Raw genomic sequence first — 24,096 nt, forward strand, 5'->3', positions numbered from 1 at the left:
AGAGCTTGTAAATCCATTTTTGGGTTTTTTCCTTTTGACACACACCGCCAGCCGGCCAGGGCCGAGGCCTGGGGGCGGGGCCGGCGCCTCGCTGCTGCCCCGGCGGGGTCGGGCCGTTTAAATAAAACGCCGAGCGCTCATTGGCGGAGGAGCGCGGGGGGGCGGGCCCGCGCGGGGATTGGCGGGGGCGCCGGGTTTGAACGGGGGCGCGGCGGTTGGGGCGCTGGCGGGGTGCTGGCTGTGGCGGAGCCGTGCGCGTCCCGCGGTTCAGCCATGGCCGCGGGTTTCTTCTCTGGGGCGGCGGTGTGGGAGCCGAGCTCCGCCGCCAGCCCGCGGCGGCGGCGCTGGGCTGCGCGGCGGGGCGAGGAGGAGGAGGCGGCGGCGGAGGAGGCGGCGGCCGTGCTGGTGCTGAGCCACTTCTCGCGGCCGCCGTTCCTCAGCTTCGGCAGCCTCCGCCTCGGCGCCTCCCGCACGCGCCTCCTGGCCGTCGAGAACCCCAACGCGGAGGACACCGAGGTGGTCGTCGACCGCTTCCCGGCGTCTGCCCGGGGCTTCAGCATTGAGCGCCGCCGCTTCTCTGTGCAGGTACCGGGCGGGGGCGGCGAAGCCGCGGCGGGGACCGGGCCGGGGGGGGGATGTGCGTGAGGCTGCGGCGCGCGAGGGCAGCCCGAGCCGTGCGCTGCGGGCAGGGCCGTGGAGGCGCTCGCCCGGCGGCCGGAGCAGAACCGCCGCGTTGCAGCGCGATCCTCCCGCGGGACAGGTCGCGCCCCGCCTGGCCGCGCGGAACTACGTTCGTGGGCAGCCGGTGCCCCGGGAGCTGCCGCCCCGGCGCGGGGGAGTGTGCGGATGCGGCCTCGCCTCGCCTTAGAGGGGAGGAGCTGGAGCTGCCGGGGGCGGTGCCCCGGGGCTCTCCCAGGCTGCGGAGGCGGTAAACCCTGGCTCGGCAGAGGGGTTTTTGCAGCAGGTGCAAAAAAGCAAACAAACAAAAAAATATCATCAATTTAATTGTTCTCTGGGAATGTGGTTTTAAAGACAGAGACAGAAAAATAAGAGGTGTTTAAAACGTGACCTCTCAAAAAATTGGAGGACATCTGTTTAATAAAAAGGATGGGGGAGCTTGTTCTGAGGAGGATACCAATTCACTGTTCTGCATGTTAATAATACAGCAGAGAGAAAAGCAGGCGTAATCTAGGAATAAATCTTTACGATTACCAAGGAAATATAAACTATGGTTGATCCTACTGATGCCGGTTTTTAAAAGGACAATTTAGACAGATGTGTCTACTTGTCTAGACTTTCCAGGGTCTTTGTGAGAGAGGAAGCAGCTCTGGAGATCTCTTGCAACAATATGCTTATAAAAACGGGTTGGAATCTCACTGTGAAGTACTTGAATAACAAGCTCCTATAGCAATTAATGAATACTAACTATTGTTGACCGGCTTTACTGTATAAGCACATATTAAATTAGTTTGTATGTTTTCATTAAGTGCATCTGCCTGAAGAGGTGGAACTCCTAATTCAAATGCTGAAGAGATTGTTTATTTTCACACTGTCTTTGATTTTTGTTGGAGGTACAACCATTCTTTGCTCTGTTAGTATTGATATCAGCAGAGCACAGAAATGATTTGGTAGAGGTCACTGTGCATGAAGAACCTTTACACAGACCACCCGTAGCTCCACGACTTCCTTGTTCATTTGCAGTGTCTTCAATTTTGTTCAATGAACTCATGTGTCAAATCTCATCTTTGTGGGTCATTTGACTGAAAAAATTGACACTTACTTGGATTCAGCTGAAGTCCTAGAAATTAACCACTGATTGTTAGTCCAAATATCACTCACTCAAAATTACTTCAGAGGACTTACTTGGTTAATAAGTTTAAAAAATTATGTAATTTCTTCTTACCCCTACTCAAACCTTGACCTTTCTACTATGAGTTATATTTGTAAGTGTTCTTGTTTTCCGTTGTAGTTTCATTAAGAGGTGTATGCCCTTTAAGAGTTATATGCCCTTTTAGTACAACAACATTTTTGCTAGAGGTTACTTAAATTTATATGTCTGAGGGGAAAATTGACATCTAAACATTTAACATGTTTATCATTTCCTGTTGTCAGAATATGTTACTTCTGTATACCACTTCCCATTTGATTTGATTACTCTGTCATTGATGTTACATAAGTGTACCAATGTGCTAGATCTTAAACATTTCTTTTTCTCCAACAGTCAGGACAAAGAATCTTTATTTCTGTAACATGGACACCGTTAGAGGAAGGAAAAGTCAGAGAACTGGTAACTTTTATTATTAATGGCATTGTAAAGCATCAGGCTGTGCTCCTGGGTGTTGCTGAGCAGCCTCTGAAGAAAAAAGTGAGTGTGTGTTTATTATGTGTCTTAATTCTATTACTTTTGTATAGCTGACACAGCTACTGTTTTTATTAGTAGAAAATTCAATGGTAAATGATGCTGTCTGTGGGAATGCCCATTATCTTCAAAATTTTTCAGCTGGGTTGGAAAGTAGATACCAGTGCATTGCAGCTTAGAGAATAAAACTAAAACATGAACAAAAAAGCTGGTTTCAAGCCTGGAAATAACTTGCTGTGAATTTTGGACTAGGTGTTCTTCTTATACCATTTTTAGACTTTGAATTAATGCACTAGTAATGTTCACTTTTACGCCTAGAAGTATGTAGAATGTCAACATACTAACTTTTATTTATGGTTCTTTTTCAGAAGAGTCTTTGGGATACTATAAAAAAGAAAAACTCTTCAGAAACACCTGCTTCAATAGAAGTGAAAAAAAGTACTTTGAAAGTTAAAAATGTTAATAAAACCTTTCAAGTTTCCCAGAAGGTGGATAGACTTAGAAGCCCACTGCAGCCATGTGAAAATCAGAACTCAATGCAAAATACTATATCCCCAGGAAATGACTCTCTTGTTGGCTCAGAAAATAAATTGCCTATATCTCCTATTGCACCAGTGCTAGAGGAACATCATAATACTGCTTGCACACCACTTGCGATGAGAAGATCTACTACATTTTCAGATATTGTCGCCACTGTAAATGAGGAGTTATTGCCTGAAATAGACAGCTGTAACGTCAAGAAATTTCTTAATGAGCACAGTGAATTAAAATCTGAAAGTGCATACAGTTCTATTGGATTAGCACAACTGCCAAGTTCAAACAATGAAGTAATTCTTAATTGTACACTCTCACCAGTTTGCACTCCAGAGCACTCAGCATCTGTGCCTGTTTTAAGTACAAGGAGAATTTTAAGTCCAGATTCTTTTGTAAATGACAGTTATCCAGTGAGTATAGATATAATAGAGCAGCCTGTTCCAATTCTGTCACCTGATCAATTTGTGAAAGACAGCTTGTCAGATAAGCAATTAAAGACTCCTAAACTTGAGGCAGCTTTAATATCATCTACTGCAGAGACTTACGTTGTAAAAAACTTCTTACCCTCAAAATGGAAAAATAATGGAGATGTAGAGGCAAAACCACATGGTCATAAACAACACAAGTTAAATGAAGTCTTTGAGGTGCGTAATGTAGAATCACAGGTACTTCGTTATGACAAACCCAAAGAAAATCACTTCAGTTTTCCTTCTACAGAGGAACTTCAGACTCAAAATTCTTCTCGGAGAGAGCAACCAAAAAAGCGTCCGGTCCTTTCTGCCACTGTCATAAAAAATAAGCCTGGTACTGCTGAAGAAAAAAGAATGGAAACCCTCCACCCAAAATCTAAAAAATGCCTTAGTAAAGCAATAATGGAATGTGCTGATGTGGTGCCTGTACGTACAAAAGCAGAAATATCTAAGCACCTTCCAGTTATAGGTCCCATTTCAGCTGAAAATAAGTGTCACAATGACAAAGTGAATTCATCTCCTACTGGATCAATTTCTTTGTGTCGTAAGAGGAAGAGTGAAATATATGTAGAAAACAGAGTTACAGCTCCAGTGTCTGTGGAAGAAGTGGAAAGAAAAAGAACTCTTACATCTAGCATGGACAATAAAACGCATACTACTATGAGACCATCAGCCTTCAAACCCACAAACCGAGAGAGAGTAGGGCAGAGAAGGAAAGCCGGTGAGCAGTATTTCCTTCATTTACCACTTTTTGAAAGATGCCTTTGATAATTAAATTTTTATAGCAAACTGAACTGTTTAGCAACAGTTGGGAATAGTTCATATCTCTGAAATGTGGACCTTTGGAATTTGTTAGGTATCTACATTTTAAAAATTTGAAAACTAGGTAAGAGTTTTGGTTACGTAATTGGCTTCAAATTTTCTTTATTCTTTTGTAAACCTTGTTAAATGACAGTAACAGGGAAAGTATCTGACAGTTCTCCAGCAGAGCCCTTGTTATGTAATTCAAATTTACTAGAAACTTACTGCGTGAGATTAGTCAGTGTGCACTTAACATTGTGAATATTTGACTCCATTGCTGTTGTCACGTGTTTTCAAAAGTGTAGTTCCCAAATCTTATTCACTCTGCCTGCTTTTTACTGTCTGTAATTAGCTTGTTGTCAGCCTTGTGTAGATCTTTCTGGCTGTATAATTTTCCAGTACTTCGTTGCTTGAAGATCAGAAGTAGTCGACTTCTTGTATTTCAATGTATTTTGGGTTTTCTAAATGTTCCGTTCCCAAATATGCTCTGGAATGAGAGTCTGTAACTGAAAGAAGCATTTAACTTGCAGAATCTTCATGCAGTCCCTGCAATTTAACTAACACAAAAAATTCATCATGGCTTTCAGATCAAAATAACATACTCTGTTTTCTTCAGTTCAAATGATCTGTTCCGTGATCTAGATTTGATTTGGGGCTTTCAGTAGCGCACTTTGATTTCAGGCTTTTTAAGATAGTCTACATAAAAACATAACACACTAACAGTGTTAGTGTGCAGCAGGAAAAGCTGTGTTATCTACCAGGTTATTTCGATTCATCTGTTAGGGTAAGGATAGATGGGCTGGACAAGGAAGTATTCTGTGAGCTCAAAATGACTTTGATGTCTCTTAATCCTAATAATGACAGCTTTGAGTTACATTCTTCATCACAATTTTTCTTGAGAAATGAAACCTGTTGTTCTTTCAATTGCACAGGCATTGTCCGTAGGCTTCACAAGGAAAATATTTCACTACTAAAAATTAACTTTGAAATGCCCATCGTTAATTTAATCCTTTTGAGATTCAACTTTATTAAAAATTGTCAGAATGTATTTAAAATTTATTAGAAGTGCATGAGAGATTGGAATGACTTCTTCTCTAGAAGTGAACATTCTATGAAAAACACTACTTCAGCTAAGCAGGAGAGTGCAACCTGTAAATTTATGATCTCTCTCTTTTTTGTTTCTGAACTACCATCTTGGCAGGGAGTGTCAGGCAGCAACTATAGCTCATCTGCAACAGCATACTTTTTTAATCCTTCATTTGGTGCCAACATAACAAAATGATTGCACTAAAAGTGTGTATTTTTATGTGTTCAGAGTTCAGAAGGCCTAGATCTGCATTTTTTTCCTTGTGTTTTAAGTCCTTCTACTGCGACGTGGTGGATAATACTTACTAGCTAGTGCCTTGATGCCTAAACTAACACAAGTCAGGCTGCTCCGAAATCCGTATCAATGTAGTATGCAATCTAACTGTGGGAAGAGGTGAGTCAAGCCCTAAAATACATACCTCTTACCCCAGATGTTTATAGAATACATGCTTTCACATGTTCTAATGAAGTGTTTCTTCACTATGGCTGAGTGTTTCTAGCCATATGATAATGATTTGCAAACAGTACATTTCTTTAGTGTATGGAAGAACTGTGAAATACAATAGCACTTTTTTACTCTTAACTATTTTTCCCTTTTAACTGGAGTCAAACTGGTTAGCTTAACTTTTTCCATCAACAGAAGGTTATTGGTCTTTTGTATGGGTTCACGGGGAATTACTCCAGTTCCATGCATTATAAGTAATATGAACCTTAATACATTAACTTTCACTAGTATATTTGTTGTTGATATTTGTATGTTAATGTTTGTAGGTTCTTCACTTCAGAAAGCATCTAAAACTACCAACAGAATTAGTAAACCCATCCCTGGATTGGCCCAGTCTCACCTGACATTTGTGAAACCACTGAAAACAGGTAGGCAGACTTCTGTATTTAGTAAAACAGTGTACGCTGAACTGAATGTCACAATTGTTGTACCGCTAGTGATTGGTAAGACCCAGCTGGTTAGAGTTGAGATGAAATAGAAGATTGTATCTACAATGAATCAATATCTAGTAGAAAAATATACGTAAACTTTCGTGTTCCATTTTGACTACTCATACAAAAATTGGTTGCAAAACACGGCCAGCTGAAGGTAAATGTTACTTTCCTCTAGTTTTGCCTGTAAGTATAAAAACTACATTAAAGATATGTTCCTAGCTGACTGATGGTTATCAGTGAAACGCCTCTTCCATATCTGATAACATTTTAATACAACAACAGAATACCTAAGAAGAGAAAACTTCCTACCAAAAAGATAACTAATTTTGCAAAGCTCATAATACTAAGTTGATCTGATCAGAAAAAAAGCATTTATAAAATGGTTCTTCCTGGATGTAATCCAGCTCAACTTGGTTTTGCCCCAAGATTTGCATAGCAAAATAGCCTGGGTTCTAGAAATCTTGTTTTTGTTCTAGTGCTTTAATAACTTAATCCATGTTTTGTGGCTGAAATTTATTTAAAGGTGGCTGATCTGCAAGTTGCTGAAGATTCTAACAATCTGCTTTTTTCTGCTGTAGTGCTAAATGGAGTGTCAAACGTTAATCCTTTCTGCAATGAAATGTATATCGGTTATCAAACATTTCAAGAACCTCAGAGACTTACTTTCTTTCTTTAAAGTCATCCCTAGGCACCCAATGCCTTTTGCTGCTAAAAACATGTTTTATGATGAACGTTGGAAGGAGAAGCAGCAACGAGGTTTCACCTGGTGGTTAAATTTTGTACTTACCCCTGATGACTTCAATGTAAAAACAAACACCTCGCAAGGTAAGAGTACAAGAATTTTCACTTTGTCTTTTAATGTTCTTAGACGTTATATAATGTACTTTATTAATATTAGTGAACAGTAGCACTGGCTTAACACTAGTCCCAACGTCACTTTAGTTTCTGTAACATTAAGCTCTTAGGTAAACGTAGATTTTTGAGTTTTAATTTTTTACGTGTGACCTGCGTTTCCCTTTTCAGCCTTTGACTTATACTGTGATAAGCATAAACCAAATATTTGGTGATGTGTTTCAGTGGTGGTTATGCTAGAAAATATGGAATGTGCTAAACCAAAATCAGTTCTTACCTTGGAGACAGTGCTGTCCATTGCAGCAGAATTTTGTAACTATCTAACCCTTCTCAGAGTCATATTTTCCCTTGTGATAAGTGTGAATGGCACACTCAATCGTGCCAGGCACAGCATACCACACACCTGAATGGGCAGTGTGCTCTGCAACAAGAAATACACCTTAGAACGTGTGGCTGCAGCACTCCTCAGTGGGTGTGGAGTGGGGAATCCCCACCTGCTGAAAAACATTATAGCTGTCACTTTACTGAAATGGTAAACGTACTTCTACCTGACAAATTGAAGATGGTACAATTGATCTTAAAACTGAATTCGTAGCACTGCTTGCTTAGGAAATAAATGTTGTTATATTAAATATTTGACTGTACTTGACAGTATATGTTTAGTGCAACAGCTGATAAGCTTCCTGAGGGATAAAATCATTAGTCAGAAGGAAAATATCAAAATGTGAACTGAGAGAGGAAAAAGGTGGGCAAAGCTACTTTTATTTGAGACGTAAATGCATGCTTTTTGTGTGCGTTTAAACAGTAAATGCAGCTGCTCTTATCTTGGGAGAAGAGAACCATCATAAAACCAGTGTTCCTAAAGCACCAACCAAAGATGAAGCATCTCTAAAAGCTTATACAGCTCATCGTAAGCTGAATAAGTTACGACGTGATGCTTGCCGTTTGTTTACATCTGAAACAATGGTTAAAGCTATTAAGAAGCTGGAAGTTGAGATTGAAACTAGACGTTTGCTAGTTCGTAGAGACAGACACCTCTGGAAAGATGTAGGTAAGACTACTAAAATTTGCATCCTCTCTTGTAAGCAGAAAAAGGATTATTCACACACTGAGTTGATTTAATCTAAAGTTTGTTGATAGAAATTTTTGCTATAATATGAAGCATTTGCTGGATGTAATATTACAAGATGCTCTCTTGCAGGAGAGAGGCAGAAAGTCCTTAACTGGCTTTTATCTTACAACCCTTTGTGGCTGCGTATAGGTCTGGAGGTAAGTGCAGAATTTATGGTCTATAATCAAAGTTTAAAGGACATCTAGCAATTTTGAGTTTTAGTAGCGGATGTTTAGGGTGTCTTTGTATTTTCTGTTTTCTAATTCAGGTAGGTTCATTTCAGTTATAATATGTTTACGTCTCTTAAATTATTACAACTGACTTGCTTTTAAAAAGTGCTTACCTTATTAAAAAGGAAAATATTTAATCAAGAAAAGTGGAAGTTAACGCCCTGACCATTAACACAAATGCAGTTTGCCATCAGTTTCTCTCTTCACTAAACTGGAGAAAAATGCAATTGTCTTAAGGAAGTTCCTGATTGATTCTTCAGATGGAGATGATCGTACATGCTCTGAAATGAGACTGCATCTTCTGAATTTTCCTTTAGTTTGATCCTGCAATGACTGATTTGAAAAACTGATTTTAGAGCCTTATTACTGTTTACTACTTCAGGATTTCAGTAATGTATGTTATTCAAAAAACCCTCACAGTATTTAAGGTAATTTTTAATGGTTCTGCTTTTTTCCCCTCACTTCATCTTAGACTGTCTATGGAGAACTGATAGCTTTGGAGAGTAATAGTGATGTTGTGGGTTTAGCAATATTTATCCTTAATCGCTTGCTTTGGAACCCTGACATTGCAGCTGAATACAGACATCCCACTGTGCCTCACCTTTACCGAGAAGGTAACTACTACTTCCAAGAATAGGTTATTTTTCACACTTAATTTCTGGACTATTATTTAATGGGTTCTACCTTTTTAGGTCATGAAGAAGCTTTGTCAAAATTCACGCTGAAAAAATTGCTGTTGTTAGTTTGCTTTCTGGATTGTGCCAAACGGTCCAGAATGATTGACCATGACCCTTGCCTCTTTTGTAAGGATGCAGAGTTCAAGGTAAGAGAGCTGTGATTTGACATCTCCCTCCAATATTGTCCTAAGACTCAATGTAGAAATTCTTATTTCTTTTTTTAATCTATGTACTGTTCTTTAACAAGTCTTGACTCTTCAGCCTTTTGCATGAACATTCTCAACACATCATCTGATAGTCATGTGTTGCATTTAAGGTTATGAATTAATTTGGTAGGAGATTAATCCCTTTGTGTTCTAGCCAGTCCTCAGAGATCAGAGGGGCTAGGAGCAGCTGGATTTAGCTCTTAATAGCTATGCCAGTTATGGCCGTAACTATAGGCCTGACACCAGAAGCACGAACAGCCCATATGCTGTAAGTCCGGTTGCACTCAAGAGAAGCCGTCAGGTTCACGAATAGTACGGTCTATTCTTATGCAACATTTACAGATTCTTTAGGATTGCCTGCAATAGATGCACAAACTGCAGGTTGGCTATATAGCACTACACACAAAAGAAAAATGATTGCAATCACACACACCTAATTACTGGGTAATCACTTGGCGTAGCCGAGGGCTCAAATCTTTCCAAAAGGTGTCCCTTCTGAGGGGGAGCAGGGCGAGAGCACAAACCTGTCGATCTGTCCCTCCGATTTGCTATCAGATTATCGTCCCTCTGAGGTAGATACAAACTTGGGGTAGTATTTACCTATGTACGTATGTGTGAGTGGGTGGGACTGTGGTCAAGCCATTGTTTCTTGAGTAACGACACAGCACATTCCTTGGTGTGAGGGGTGCACTGTTTTTGTGGGAAAAGAGGAAGAATGAGAGAGAAGGTCCGCAGGGTGTACTGCAAAACAGACCTCGAGAGAAGGAGAAGAGCAGGAGATAAATCTGCATAGTCATGTCAAGTGTTCCTTGAGAAAAGTGGAAGAGCAGGACTTTGTGGCCTTCCTTGGTGCCAAGGCAACACAAATCATTGGATCTCCATCCTATTCTGTGTTTGTTCTGGGCACCATGTGTTAAGGAAATGTGTGTTTTGCAGATTTTTTGCTGTTTTGCTTTTTCCACACTTCCAACAGTCATGTAAAGGAATTCCCAAGAAAATTTTGAGGTGTTGGTCCTGCAGGAAGGACTCCATTATCTGGCTTTCCTCTTTAAAGCTAAGCTCCTCCATTATTTTTAAATATCACTCTAACATACTGTAGCCAATCTTAAACTGCAAGTCAGTTTGATGGGCTTTTCTGGGGTTTTTTTTGTTACCTTGGTGTGATAAAAAAGACTATGCAACATTTGTCATAAAAAGGCTTTGATTAACAAATACATTATTTTCAAATAAAATCACTTTACTTGGGTTTGTACTATGTAGACAGACAGAGTGAGAAAAAATTATTCCAGAGTTTGATGGTGCTTTCTGTAATATGGTAGCCAGGTACCATGAAAATTAAAGCTGTGTGAACAGGCTAAAAATAAATTTTTTTTAAAAAGTTAGAATTACTGGGCATGGAAATAGGTAATGCAATTTGAGGGACAAGGAATGAAAATTGTATTCTGTTTGACAAATATTGTAGGGTTAAGATTATCTTCCTTTTTTCTTTTAGGCTAGCAAAGACCTTCTGCTTGCATTTTCTCGGGACTTCCTGAGTGGTGAAGGTGACCTTTCCCGCCATCTTGGTTTCTTAGGACTACCTGTCAGTCATATTCAAACTCCACTTGATGAATTTGATTTTGCTGTAACAAATCTGGCTGTGGACTTGCAATGCGGCATTCGTCTTGTGTGCGTTGATACAGAATTATTTTGAACTATTTATTTTCTTTTATATAATACTTAATATGAGCTCAGCTAAGGTATTAAACTGTGAAATTCCCTTTGTTAGGAGAACAATGGAACTTCTTACGAAAAACTGGAATCTTTCAAAACAGCTGAGAGTTCCTGCAATAAGTCGTCTACAGAAGATGCATAATGTTGACATTGCTCTTAATGTCCTTAAAGAGCGAGGAATTCACTTGAAAGATGAAAGTGGTAAGGCCTAGAAATCGGGGTTATTCTAAGTGCATCGGAGGACTAGTGCACACTTTCATTCCTTGTTTTATTTGATAGGTGCTTCAATTGACTCCAGGGATATTGTGGATAGACACAGAGAACGAACGTTAGCACTCCTGTGGAAAATTGTCTTTGCCTTCCAGGTACTACTCAATTACTTTGTTTGTTTGTTTGTTACTAGTTACAAATGAGTGATAATGAAAACACCAGTGTTTTGGGAATATTTATTGTCTGTGAAAACCTTTACTAATCAAATTTTAGACTCTGAAATTATCTGCTTTGTACGTGCAAAGTGCCATGCAAACTTTACCTAAACCTGCTAACTGTTCCCTAACTACAGTTTAGATAACATTTTAACTGTGCTTTTTCTTATATACATACATACAAGTTTTTGGAAAAAACTTAACTTTGAGTTCTTGCTGTATGCAAACAGAATTGATAATTAAAAGTAAAATAATGTTGGTCTCAAAATGCTGGTAAGCTCTTACTAACTGAAAAGGCAATTTTGAAGTTACACTGATAGACAATGACAGAGTAAGCTCTGAAGCTATAGCTCTTCTACTTTTTTCCCTTTGTCTGAAACAGTCAATTTGAAGAAACATTCTTGAAATAAGAATGAAGATTGCTGAGGCATTACTGCAGTGGGAAAGCCACTGGAAAAAATTTAGTAGAGGAAGCAAAAATAGTTTTCTTAAGGGTTAACTTGAGTCAAATAGTCTTTTGAAAATAAGTATCTAGCTGACACATCTGCTTGGAAGAAACATAAAGTATTAAAGGTAAAATAAGATACAAATTGAGGTGGAATTTCACTACAAAGTAGTCAGGAATACAAGTACAATTATATCTAAAGCAAGAATTTCAAAGAGTTTAGCCACAGAACTATCAGAGAGCCAGAAGAACATAAAATAAATCAAATTTAAGTGTTTTCTTTCTTAACTATTGTTACAGTATTGAGTAGCTTTTTCCAGTTAATATTCCTGATGCATGTATCACAGTTGCATTGCTTTTGATTAAAGACATAAATTTATGAGCAGTGGCTTTAAGCCCTGTGGATATGCTACTTGTTCTCCAAATCTTCTCACACCGTCACAACACCAGCTTAAGTCCCCTCAGAATCCCTTAAATGAGGAGGAGGGGTACATGGACTCAGTAGAAATGTGGGTGAGACTCTGAAATTGCTGTTTCCTCTGAAAGTATGATGAGATTACACAGGCTGTTTCAGGGCATTTCCCTGTTTCCCCCAACTATTAACTAAATGAAGTAACTGTTTTACACAGAACAGTGGGAGTGTGGGTTTAGGTTCTTTTATCTGAAGCAGTTGGTAACGGGCACTGCCATCTGTGCCGGCAAGTCCACGTTATTCATTACTGATTCAATGTGGCAGGTACTGCTAAGCAGTGAGAGTAGTTTCTCTTTAAAATGCCTTATCTAAAACCTCTGCACCCACCTGCTATTATGCATGACATGTTAGACTGTTGGTGACATAAATATTTTTTTTTTCTTCCTAATAGGTGGATGTTTTTCTTAATGTGGAGCAGTTAAAAGAAGAAATTGAGTTTTTGAAGAACGCACACAAGAGGAAGACACAATTGGGTCCTCTCAAGACTTTTCCAAATTGTTGTAGAATACAAGAAGATAATAGTAGTAACTCCTCACCTCAAAGTTACAGTGAAAATGTGAAGCTGCTGATGGCATGGGTTAATGCTGTTTGTCAATTTTACAATATCAAGGTAAATAGTTTTATGTACACTTTGACAAGTACATCCTTTGCTGTCATAAGAATGCTTATTCTTATCAGCGATCTATAGAGCAAAATTCTTCAAACTATCAAATATGTAGTAGCAGCCAATGGTAATGAGTTTTAAATATACTTCTGGACTTTGTTTAACCTGATTTGAAGTAACCATCTTTCTGTGCATTTAGCTGCAGCTCTCTTTTTAAACATATTTGAGCAAAAGGATTTCCCCTTCCAGTTAGTCTTATGCATAAAAATGCCTTTTAAAAATACAATGTTTTTGCTGGAATATGGTATTGTTTGTCTTTTTTTAATGAGCATTAATCCTAAAAGTATTTGTGCATAAAATTTTTACCATTTATCAGAACAGTGAGAATTAAACTAATGTTTGGGATAAGGGGAATTCCTCTCCTCAGAGATGTTTGTTTAGAAGGGACATGTTGTTTGTTCCTTCCTAGAAGAGAAGCCCTGTTCTGAGACTTGTCTCTGGTCACACAGACCGACCTGCTAGTTTTTCTGAAGGGTGAAATAGAGTGCTTAAGACTGATGCAAGTTCAGAACTTATTTCTGCACTGAATACCTAGTGTAAAGGTATCTATAGAAGTTTCTTTGGGATCCTTCTGTAGAAAGATTGCTTACTTTTTCATTTCTTAAATGTTTCCGTTGGAGATTCACTGTATAATGATTCACACCTCTTTGTTTCTGGTTTCTCACAGCTGTATGTCACTGTACAGTGAATGTTCAAAGGAAGCACTAGCTACATACGCTTTTTTTGTTCAAAAAAAAATTGCACTTGGTCGCTTTTAGAGGTACAAGATAACAAATTCTATATCCAGTTTATATCAATTAACTTGTAACAAAAATTCAAGGATCTTGTATCTTACTGGATTTTATTTAACAGGTGGAAAATTTCACAGTGTGTTTCTCAGATGGTAGAGTATTATGTCATTTGATTCATCATTATCATCCATGTTACATGCCTTTGGAAGCTGTGTGCCAACGTACAACTCAAACAGTAGAATGCTCAAGAACTCATACAGTGGGACTAAACTCTTCCTCCTCATCCTCTTCAGAGTCTGATACTTCTCTAAATGTTATGGAAGGAATGTTTGATGAAAGTAAGTTATTTGATACACAAAAGTTCATGTTAAATCTATTTCTTTTATGCACAGTTTCATTTGACAAATATTTTCTCTTTGCAAAGCCTTAACTGCCTCAGTCATATACAAGGAACTCTTGGACAATGAAAGGAGAAACTTCCAGCTGATCAATGCTGCAGTTTCAGACCTAGGTGGAATACCAACAATGATCCATCACTCAGACATGTCAAATACAATTCCTGATGAGAAAGTAAGATGCCTCTAGAGTTGATGTAAACGTGTTCTGCTCTCCTGTAAACGTGTCCTGCTCTTCCATATATCCCTTAACTTTCTGTGTTCTGTGTTTATATAGGTTGTTATTACCTACCTATCGTTTCTGTGTTCACGGCTTCTAGATCTTCGGCAAGAAACACGAGCTGCACAATTAATTCAGTCTGCTTGGAGGAATTACAGGCTGAAAAGGGAACTGAAACTTTCTCAGGTACTCTCTGCCTGTGCAATATTCATAGCTTCTACTTTAAGAAATGCTAAATAAAGATTATAAATTCACTATTCGGAGTATACAGGTTTATTAGAATAATACTGGCATTTAAATTAATGAGTACCATTTTTATTATCAAAATATATGGCCTTCTTGGTGGTGTAATCTACTAAAACCCACTTTTGTTTAAGACTATTCCAAAGTAATTACATTTGTTTAAAGGCTACTGTTCTTTCTTTTGCGTTCCGATTAGAACATGTCATCCCTTAAGCCTTCTTCCCAATATTTCAAATATAAAATATCTGCACTGCTTCCTTAAAGCAAAAAGGGAGTAGTTAATTTTTAATTCATATTAGTGTCTACAAGATGAAAAGAGTAATTAAACTTCAGCATGGGTTTACTATTTTTGTTCGGGAGCTAAACTTCACCAGTGTGTTGAGTTGAACCTCATGAGTTCTGATATTTTGTTTCTTGCCTTTCTGGTAGTTATACTAGGTCTTGTGATGGTTTTAAAACTATCACACCATTAAGGTTGATAAATGCTACCACTGTGTCTAACCGAGATACATATTATTTGATGTTTGAACGATGTTCAAGTGAAATATTCTAAGAATCTGTGGTGTAGAAGGGGGCAGAGGTTATATTTACGTAGGTATTTTCATCTCCAGTTTATGAAAACTACACAACCTTAATGATGATGACAAAACATTCCCTTTATAACTGTTTTTAAATAACTAATATTAAAGATGCTGGTAGGAGGAAGGGGAATCAAAACCAAAACCCCTAAGCATTGCAGGCATTATGTTTTTATTTAATCTTACAATGTGCGCATATGTACTTTGCCCTATGGTAAGATAGGCTTGTAGTAGTGTTCTGACAAGATGATCTAAATATTGATGTGTTACATTTGTTAGTTGCTTTTTACTTTGTACATCAGTTTATTGCTGCACTCTGGGTTACTATATAAAAACTGGTTGGTATGTGCAAACAAAACACTGGGCTAGACAGACATGAGCTGGTATGACTATCTTTATACTCTTGCATTATTAAAATATAGTGGGAGAGCATTCCAGTGTGCTCTATTAGTAAGGGTATCTTAAACTCTTATGAATGAGAGCTAAAACTGAGGCTTAAAAATGAGTTGCTTAGGAGTGCTGAAAAATTGGGTATCAAAGAGAAAGAACTATGAAGATGGATGATTTATGAGGATGCAGATTTAAGTGATACCACCCTTTTACAAAGAACTTGGTGCTGAAATAAATGTCTTGGAAAAGTTCTTTTACTAAAGAAAAGCTGTGGTATCAACAAGCCTAATTTTTATGCAATTGCTTTAGATAGTTATTTTAATACATCAAGAATTTGAGTGAAAATTCCAATCCTAACTGTTCAGTGGAAATTTACTCTTTGTAGGAAAGAGACAGAGCTGCTCGGGTAATTCAGAAATCTGCAATAGACTTCCTGTCTCGTCAGCGCATCCTGAAGAAAGTGAATGCAGCAGTTTTCATCCAGAAGCACTGGAGAAGATACTTAGCCAGGATGATTTTTTTAAATCTGAAAAAGACAAAACTGGAAGAAGCCAGAAGTAAATCTGCCACAGTCATTCAGGTAATGCAATCTAAAGTAAGATTGCACAGCAAGGAAATCCTCTGAAACCTCTAAGAAAAAGGCTTGCTCAGGGTCATTTGTTCTGCTTGCAGCAACTGATGTCTTCATGAAATGTAATACTACTTCTTTTTTTTCTTTACCTTTTGAGATGTTTTAGTAATTTCTCTCTTCAGAGAGAAATGGTAATGTGCTATTAAATCAACAAGTGTTCCTTCTTAGTGAATAGTTTGGTATACTATAAACCTTAAAACACTGAGCTTTAAACCAGTCAACGTAAGGACTGATCAAATTGTGTTGGCTTGCCTCTTCGCAGCTGCTGAACATTACTTAAAGAAGCTTTAAAAAAAATAATTTTACTCTTCTAGTGTTATGACACCTGCAGTGGGCACATCCAGAATGGCAGACATTAGTTACCAGTTGGTAGCTGGGCAGTTAATTCAGTTTCTCAAGGTACTTTTCCCACTGTTACCCAAAATACATTCTTAAGACTTTTTGGATTGGAGATTAAAGAATCACTGATTTATCAAATAGTTTAAAAAGGAGCCTTTTGTTGCCAGGGCAAATTTAGCTTTTCCCCAGAATTTAAAATGCTTAAAAAAGCAATGATTCAAGCATTTGGCTTTTTTTTTTTTCCTTTTACATAGATATTTTCCTAATGATTAAGTAAGAATAAAGAATAAGTAAATTAAAAATAAGTAAGAATAAAGAAATCTTAAAAAATCTGAGGTTGTTAGTCCTCAAATTTAGGCTTGACTTGAGACACCATGAAGAAAATACTAAATTTTCTGTTTTTTACTGCAGGCTTATTGGAGGAGATACTCTGCTAGGAAAAGATATTTACAGTTAAGACACTATGTTATATTTGTACAAGCAAGAATAAGGATGGTGAAGTCTGTTGCTGCATATAAACGAATTGTTTGGGCTACTGTTACAATTCAGAGTCATCTGCGTGCATCTAAGTTGGCAAAAAAAGATCGACAAAGATATGAAGTCTTAAAGTCTTCAGCACTTACTATTCAGTCTGCATTCAGAAGATGGAGAAAGTACAAAATTCAACAGAAAATTAAAGCAACTTTAGTGCTTCAGACTTACTTCCGAAAATGGCAATCTTCAAAACTGGCTAAAAGAAAGAGGGCTGCCCTTGTCATACAGTCTTGGTATAGGATGCACAGAGATCTGAAGCAGTATCGATGTATTAAGCGCAGTGTTATCAAGATTCAGGCTTGGTACAGATGTCAGCTTGCTAGACGTATTTACCAGGAACACAGGGCAAAAATAGTGACAATTCAGCAGTATTACAGAGCTTATAAACTAGGAAAAATTGAAAGAGAGTACTATTTCCAAAAGCATGCCGCAGTGATAGTTCTTCAGGCTGCTTTTAGAGGCATGAAGGCACGTGAACTATACAGAAAAACAAAAGCAGTTTGTGTTGTTCAATCACTGTGGAGAATGAAAAAAGAGAAACTAAGATTTCTACAATTAAAAAAATCTGTTACTACATTACAGTCTCATGTGAGAAAATATCAACAACAAAAAAGATACAAAGAGATTAAAAATGCTGCTTCTGTAATTCAGACTTTGTATAGGGCACATGTCGCTTCTAAAAAAGCAGCTGCTTCTTTCCAGAGGATGCGTCTGGCTGCTATTGTCCTCCAGTCTGCCTACAGAGGAATGGAAGCCAGGAAGGAGGCTCGCGTATTGAGATCTGTGATAAAAATTCAGTCAAGTTACCGTGCTTATGTTGTCCGGAAGAGATTTAAAAACTTGAAAGATGCAACAGTGAAGATTCAATCTTTTGTAAGGATGAAGCAAGCACATAAGTATTATTGTGCATTAAGGGAGGCAACACTTTATGTCCAGCGAAGGTATCGCTCTCACAGATATGCTTTTCAACTTAGAGAAGATTATAGGAAGTTGAAGGAAGCTTGCATAAGAATTCAAGCTGTAGTTCGAGGCTATCTCATCAGGAAACAAATACAAAGGTGGAGAGAGATGGCAGTATTTCTCCAGGCACGCTACAGAATGAGAAGGGACAGGAAACGTTATTTAAGCATCTATAGTGCTGCCATTGTCATTCAAAAACATTATTGTGCATACAAAAAGCAACTGTGTCAGAGGCAGCAGTTCTTGCAAGTTAGAAAAGCAGCCGTGTGCTTACAGGCAGCCTACAGGGGTTATAAAGCACGTAAAAACCTTAAACTTGAATATAGAGCTGCTGTTAAAATTCAGACTGCTTTTAGAGCTCATGCTGCAAGAATGAAATATAAGGCAATGGTTCAGGCCTCCGTTGTGATTCAGAGGTGGTACAGAACTTATAAGACTGGTAACAGGCAAAGACTGAACTACTTAATGACAAGAGCGGCAGTGCTTTCTTTACAAGCAGCTTTTCGTGGCTGGAAGGTACGAAAGCAGATTCGAAGACAATGTGTTGCAGCTACTAAGATACAGTCTGCCTTCAGAAAATTCATGGCTCTGAAAAAATTCAGGCTTATGATCGGTGCCGTGCTAACTATCCAAAAACATTACAGAGCTAGTGTTATAGGCCAGAAACAACGGCAAGAATATATTCAGCTGCGTAACTCTGTAGTGTGTCTTCAGGCAATATGGAGGGGGAAAACTGTGAGAAAAACAATTCGAAAGAAACATGATCTTGCAACAATTATTCAGTCCTATTACAGAATGCATGTACATCAACTAAAATATAAGAAACTAAGACAAGCCACTCTAGTGATTCAGAAATGCTTCAGAGCTTACTTTATGAAAAAAAAACAACGTGCAATTTATCTAAAGACAAAGGCAGCTGTGTTAGTCTTGCAGTCTGCTTACCGTGGGATGACTGTGAGGAAACAATTGAACAAACTAAACAAAGCTGCTACAACAATACAAGCTGCCTTCAAATCTTACCTGGCCAAAAAGGACTATAAAAGACTTAGATCTGCAGCGATAGTAGTTCAAAGGCATTATCGCGCCATCGTTCTTGCTAAATGTCAAAACCAGAAATATTTGTCTTTAAAAAAAGCCACAGTCAAAATGCAGGCAATTTATAGAGGTGTAAGAGTTAGACGACAAGTTCACTGTATGCATCGAGCAGCTATTTGTATCCAAGCCACGTTTAAGATGCATTGCATGAACATAAAATATCAGGCAATGAGAATGGCGGCAATTATAATTCAAAGACAATATAGAGCCTTCTGTTTAGGCAAAGTACAACGTAAAAAGTACTTGGAACTGAAGAAGTCTATTGTTATCCTTCAAGCTGCCTGTAGAGGCATGAAGGTCCGACAGGACTTAAAAACTATGCATCAGTCAGCAGCAGTGATACAGTGTTATTATCGAATGCACAAACAACAGAGGGATTTCAGAAAATTGTTGCTGGCAACTAGGCAGATTCAGCAGTGGTACCGTGCTTGTAAGGAGCGAAATACCCAAGTTCACAACTATATAATTATGAAAAGTGCTGCACTTCGAATCCAGGCTGCATTCCGTGGTATGAAAGCAAGAAGACTTATAAGAACTATGAGTGAATCAGCTGAGCTTATTCAAAGAAGATTTAGAACCTTTCTCAAAAGAAAACATTTTCTTTCCATTAAGACAGCTGCTATTGTAATTCAGAGAAAATACAGAGCAACAAAACTAGCAAAAATTCAACGTCAAAAATACCTCTCTTTCCTTAATGCTGCTGTTATCATACAGTCTGCTTATAGAGGCTTTGTAGTAAGAAAAAAAATGCAACAGATGCATCAAGCAGCTACAGTTATTCAAGCAACATTAAGAATGCGTAAAATTTACATTTCTTATCAAGCTGTCAGGCTTGCTTCTGTAATCATACAGCAACGTTATCGTGCCTACAGGGAAGGGAAGCGTGTGAGAGAAACATACTTAAAACTGTACAATTCTGTTTTAGTTCTTCAGGCTGCCTATAGAGGAATGAAAACAAGATGCTTCTTGAAGAAAAGACATGAGGCAGCACTTACAATACAGAGAAACTACCGAATGTATAGGCAGTACTGCCATTACAGAAAAGTTCAGTGGGCAACCCAGCTAATACAGAAGAGATACAGAGCCAATAACCTGAAGAAAATTGCAGTACAGCATTACTCTTCATTAAAGAAAGCAGCAACTTGTATTCAGAAGGCCTTTCGAGACATGCAAGCAAAAAAACAACATCGAGAAATGCACTGTGCTGCTACTGTTCTTCAGAAAAATTTTAAAGCTTTTAGGGAACGTCAAAGATACCTCTCTCTTAAAGCAGCTGCTCTTGTCTTTCAGAGAAGATACAGAGCTTTGATTCTGTCAAGACGGCATACTTCAGAGTACCTTTCTCTTCGCAGAGCAACTATTCATATACAGGCTGTGTACAGAGGTATCAGGGTGAGGAAGAGTATTGAGCATATGCATTTAGCTGCTAGTACAATACAGTCAGCCTACAGAATGCACAGGAATAGAAGGTCCTTTCAAAATATGAGAATTGCAGCTATTACTATACAGAACTACTATCGATCCTACATTAAAGGAAAAAATCAACGAAAGAAATATCTGACAATGAAGAATTCTGCTCTTGTTATACAAGCATCATATAGAGGCATGAAGGAACGACAGAGACTGAAAATCATGCACGTTTCAGCAATTGTAATACAGACTAGTTATCGCATGTACGTACAACGTAGATATTACAAACAGTTGTGCTGGGCTGTCAGAGTTACACAGCAAAGGTTCAGAGCCAAAATGGTAAAAGAAGCTGACATGGAAAACTATGCAAAAATAAAAAAGGCTGTCATTTGCCTTCAATCCTCTTTTCGTGCTAAAAAAGCTAGGCAGCTGTATAAAACCAATGTTGCTGCACGGTGCATACAATCATTCTTACGAATGCGAGTAGAGAGGAGGCGTTTTCTTGCAAAGAAAGCAGCAGCAATAATGATCCAGTCTATGTTCCGATGCCAAAGAACACGGACGCGCTACAAATTGATTCAGAGTTCAGCAGTTGCTATTCAGAGGTGGTACAGAGCATGTCGCAGGGCTCGTTTACAGAAAGCACAGTATTCTGCTCAAAGACAAGCAACAGTAATTATTCAGTCTGCCTTCCGTGGTATGAAAGCAAGAAAAATAGCAAGACAAATACGAGCTGCAAGCAAGATTCAGTCTTTTCTTCAGATGGCTGTGCAGCGTAGAAAATTTATTCAACTTAGAACAGCAGCTATTACGTTACAAGCCTATTACTTAATGCATAAAACTAAATCACAGTATACAAGCTATAAAAAAGCAGCAGTCATCTTACAACGATGCTACCGATCCCATTTGACTGTGAAATACCAAAGAATGACTTACTTACAAACCCGAAGGAACATTATCATTGTGCAGGCTAGAATCAGAGGATTCCTCGAAAAGAAGAGGTTTCACAGAATTAAAGAAAGCACAATAAAAATTCAGGTATTTCTGAATATATAGTAGTGGGTTTTGAGTATGGGTTTTTTTTTTTCTTTTGTGGCTTTTTAAGATTACTGCTCTTGCAAACAACAGTTTAAAGCTATATGTTAAAGTAAAATCAATTTCTGAAGTATGTTACATGGCAGTTGTATAAAGCTTACTACCACAGTGCACAGAAATGAGTCTCAGTTCAGCTCTGTTTTGTCTTTCCTTGCTGAGGTGCTCATCTTGGAAAGTAACATTCCCTTTTTCTTGTTTCTCCCCCTAGAATTTTACTGCTTCAGATGAATTCTGATACTTGTGTGTGTGTGTCTGTGTTTCTTTTAAGAATATTTTTGTCCTAACTGGCTTTCACCTACATAAGTATTAGTTAATGAATGTTTTCTTTGATTGGATTGTGAATGAAAGCTGTCTTGACATGAAGTGAGCGGGCACTGGTTTTGAGTATAAAGTGAAGTAAATGGCAAAAAAGGCATGACTGCTGCATTTTTTAAAACTCAGGAAGATGTAAATCAATCATGTTAGTTCTTTTAGATTTATTAAATGGCCCTAGACTAATTTGAGTGCCTAGCTAACATTTTGAAGAGGAATGTAAGGAGAGAAATTGCGTTCTTATTGTATGTTTCAGTTGGTACCTTGAGTGGCACCACATAAAACTTAGTGTGAAAGTGTATCTGACTTCTCAGAGGTACTCTAGGAAGTGGTAATTATTTAGTTTGATGTGTTTTCTTCCGTCATTGATGCCATAAAAGTGTGGTCAGCAAGAAGGAATGAGAATTGTTCTTCATCTCCATGTATCAAGCTAAATGTCTGTCTAGTGTGAGTTCAAAGCAGCTTAGACTAGTTACTTTGACATGCTTTTTTGGGGTTTTTTTTGAAGATGAGGGAGGAAGGTATATTTCCTTCTCTAGATTAATTATGATTTGTATGTAGTGGGAGTAGACTTTTTTTTTTTTTTCTGCTGGGAAAAACTTTAAGTGACTTTCTGTGGTGGCCTTAGTTATTTTACCCTGAGGGAAGGGGTTTTCTTCAGGGTATTATTGGAATGAAAGGATTTTTTTTCCTCCATATCAGGGAAAAAAGGGAAATAAATAATTTCTTAGGCTACTATTACTATCTTCTTGGAGAGCACATGCTCTATTTAACGGATAAGAAAACAGGTGTGCCTTCATCACTTCCATGTTTTTGGGGGAAGTGACAGCATCTTAGTTACTTTCTGAATGTTTAACTTGTATATCCTGAACAATGTCAGTATGGTTAGTTTGCTTAAAAGGCAGAAAAAAAGAATTAATTGGGAGAACAGAAATATATTTACTTATATTGTTTTGCTAACAAGCCCGTAAGTACAGCTGTACTTTAAAATATGCAAACATCTTCCTAGTCCGTACCATGCAAATGGTGAAATATTCCAAGATTATGTCTTTTTCGTTTAAGGCTTTATTCCGTGGATTTATTCAGAGACAGAAATACCTTCAGTGCAAGTTTTCTGCTGTATTAATACAGCAGCACTATAGAGCCCACCAGATGCGAAATATTGAACAGCAAAGATACCATCAAATGAAAAGAGCTGCCGTTAGAATTCAGGTAATCCCAGAAGGTGGTTTTTGTTGGTTTGTTTTGGGTTTTTTTTTTCGTAATCTCTCTTGTATTTGTTTCTTCATGACATAATTGTTTTTGCAGACATTAGAGAGTGACATTTGTGGTATTTCCCTGAATGTGTTTCACTTGCTTTAGAAAATATCTTCTAGACATGAGAAATTAGATATTTGCAATACTGTAGAGACTGGAATCCTAAAAGTCTTTCATGCTAATGTGACTTTTTTCTTTTTAATTTTGTTTGTTCCATTAAACAAAAAAAAAAATCAAGTTTTGAGTTTGTTTTTTTTTTCTTTTTTTATATTTAATAGGCATCATACAGAGGATATAAAGCCAGGCAGTGGGTTAACAAAATGAGAGCAGCACAAGTAATTCAAGCCTGGTTTCGAGGCTGCAGAGCACGAAAGGAGTATGCATCTATGGTAAAAGCTATACGTGTTATTCAGAGTCACTTCAAAACAAAACAGCAGCGGACCTGGTAATACTGAATTTGATATAAATTTCTCTACTTTTCAAAGCATTTATTATATAATTATTTAGTACTGCTTAGTCCTGTACATAATTATTACATATGTAGTACACAATCCTGTTAATGCAGATAGGATTATTCTTTTGCCTAAGATTTGTCTTATGCTTAAATAATTTTCTGGACTGGAAGCTACCTCACAAACTTAAACTTTGCATATTGGGGATCTAGAAAGAGTAGGCCTCGATTTTTTTTTTTTTTCACTTACCTTTCTTTACAGAAAGGATGTTGTGGATATTGTTAAAATTCTAGCATAAAAGTAATAGGATGAAAAGCTATTTCATTATAAAGCATAATGGGATAGTTAAACTAGTTTGTGTTTGTTTTGCTGTGAGATGGTTTTACAATAAATGCTCTACTGGATCAGCCTGATAGCTCATCTCATTCAGAACTGCATCCTCTACCAGTAGCAGCAGAAGATGCTGTTTA

The 24,096-nt window shown here is 38.0% G+C and overlaps 1 protein-coding gene across 1 annotated transcript in view; it reads left to right on the top strand.

The window, feature by feature from the left end:
• Window positions 1-273: 273 nt before the first annotated feature.
• Window positions 274-24,096, top strand: part of ASPM (assembly factor for spindle microtubules) — a 31,415-nt gene continuing 7,592 nt past the window's right edge. Inside the window, exons 1-20 of the mRNA XM_074876757.1 lie at window positions 274-585; window positions 2,222-2,365; window positions 2,728-4,084; window positions 6,022-6,123; window positions 6,868-7,014; window positions 7,847-8,092; window positions 8,243-8,310; window positions 8,855-8,996; window positions 9,075-9,205; window positions 10,758-10,933; window positions 11,034-11,179; window positions 11,258-11,343; window positions 12,712-12,930; window positions 13,837-14,053; window positions 14,140-14,285; window positions 14,388-14,516; window positions 15,927-16,121; window positions 16,923-21,548; window positions 22,980-23,129; window positions 23,453-23,619. Coding sequence (XP_074732858.1) covers window positions 274-585; window positions 2,222-2,365; window positions 2,728-4,084; window positions 6,022-6,123; window positions 6,868-7,014; window positions 7,847-8,092; window positions 8,243-8,310; window positions 8,855-8,996; window positions 9,075-9,205; window positions 10,758-10,933; window positions 11,034-11,179; window positions 11,258-11,343; window positions 12,712-12,930; window positions 13,837-14,053; window positions 14,140-14,285; window positions 14,388-14,516; window positions 15,927-16,121; window positions 16,923-21,548; window positions 22,980-23,129; window positions 23,453-23,619 — 8,906 coding nt within the window. The remainder of the gene's footprint in view (window positions 586-2,221; window positions 2,366-2,727; window positions 4,085-6,021; window positions 6,124-6,867; window positions 7,015-7,846; window positions 8,093-8,242; window positions 8,311-8,854; window positions 8,997-9,074; window positions 9,206-10,757; window positions 10,934-11,033; window positions 11,180-11,257; window positions 11,344-12,711; window positions 12,931-13,836; window positions 14,054-14,139; window positions 14,286-14,387; window positions 14,517-15,926; window positions 16,122-16,922; window positions 21,549-22,979; window positions 23,130-23,452; window positions 23,620-24,096) is intronic.

The sequence above is a fragment of the Strix uralensis genome, chromosome 8 (assembly GCF_047716275.1).
Source record: "Strix uralensis isolate ZFMK-TIS-50842 chromosome 8, bStrUra1, whole genome shotgun sequence".
Lineage (NCBI taxonomy): Eukaryota > Metazoa > Chordata > Aves > Strigiformes > Strigidae > Strix > Strix uralensis.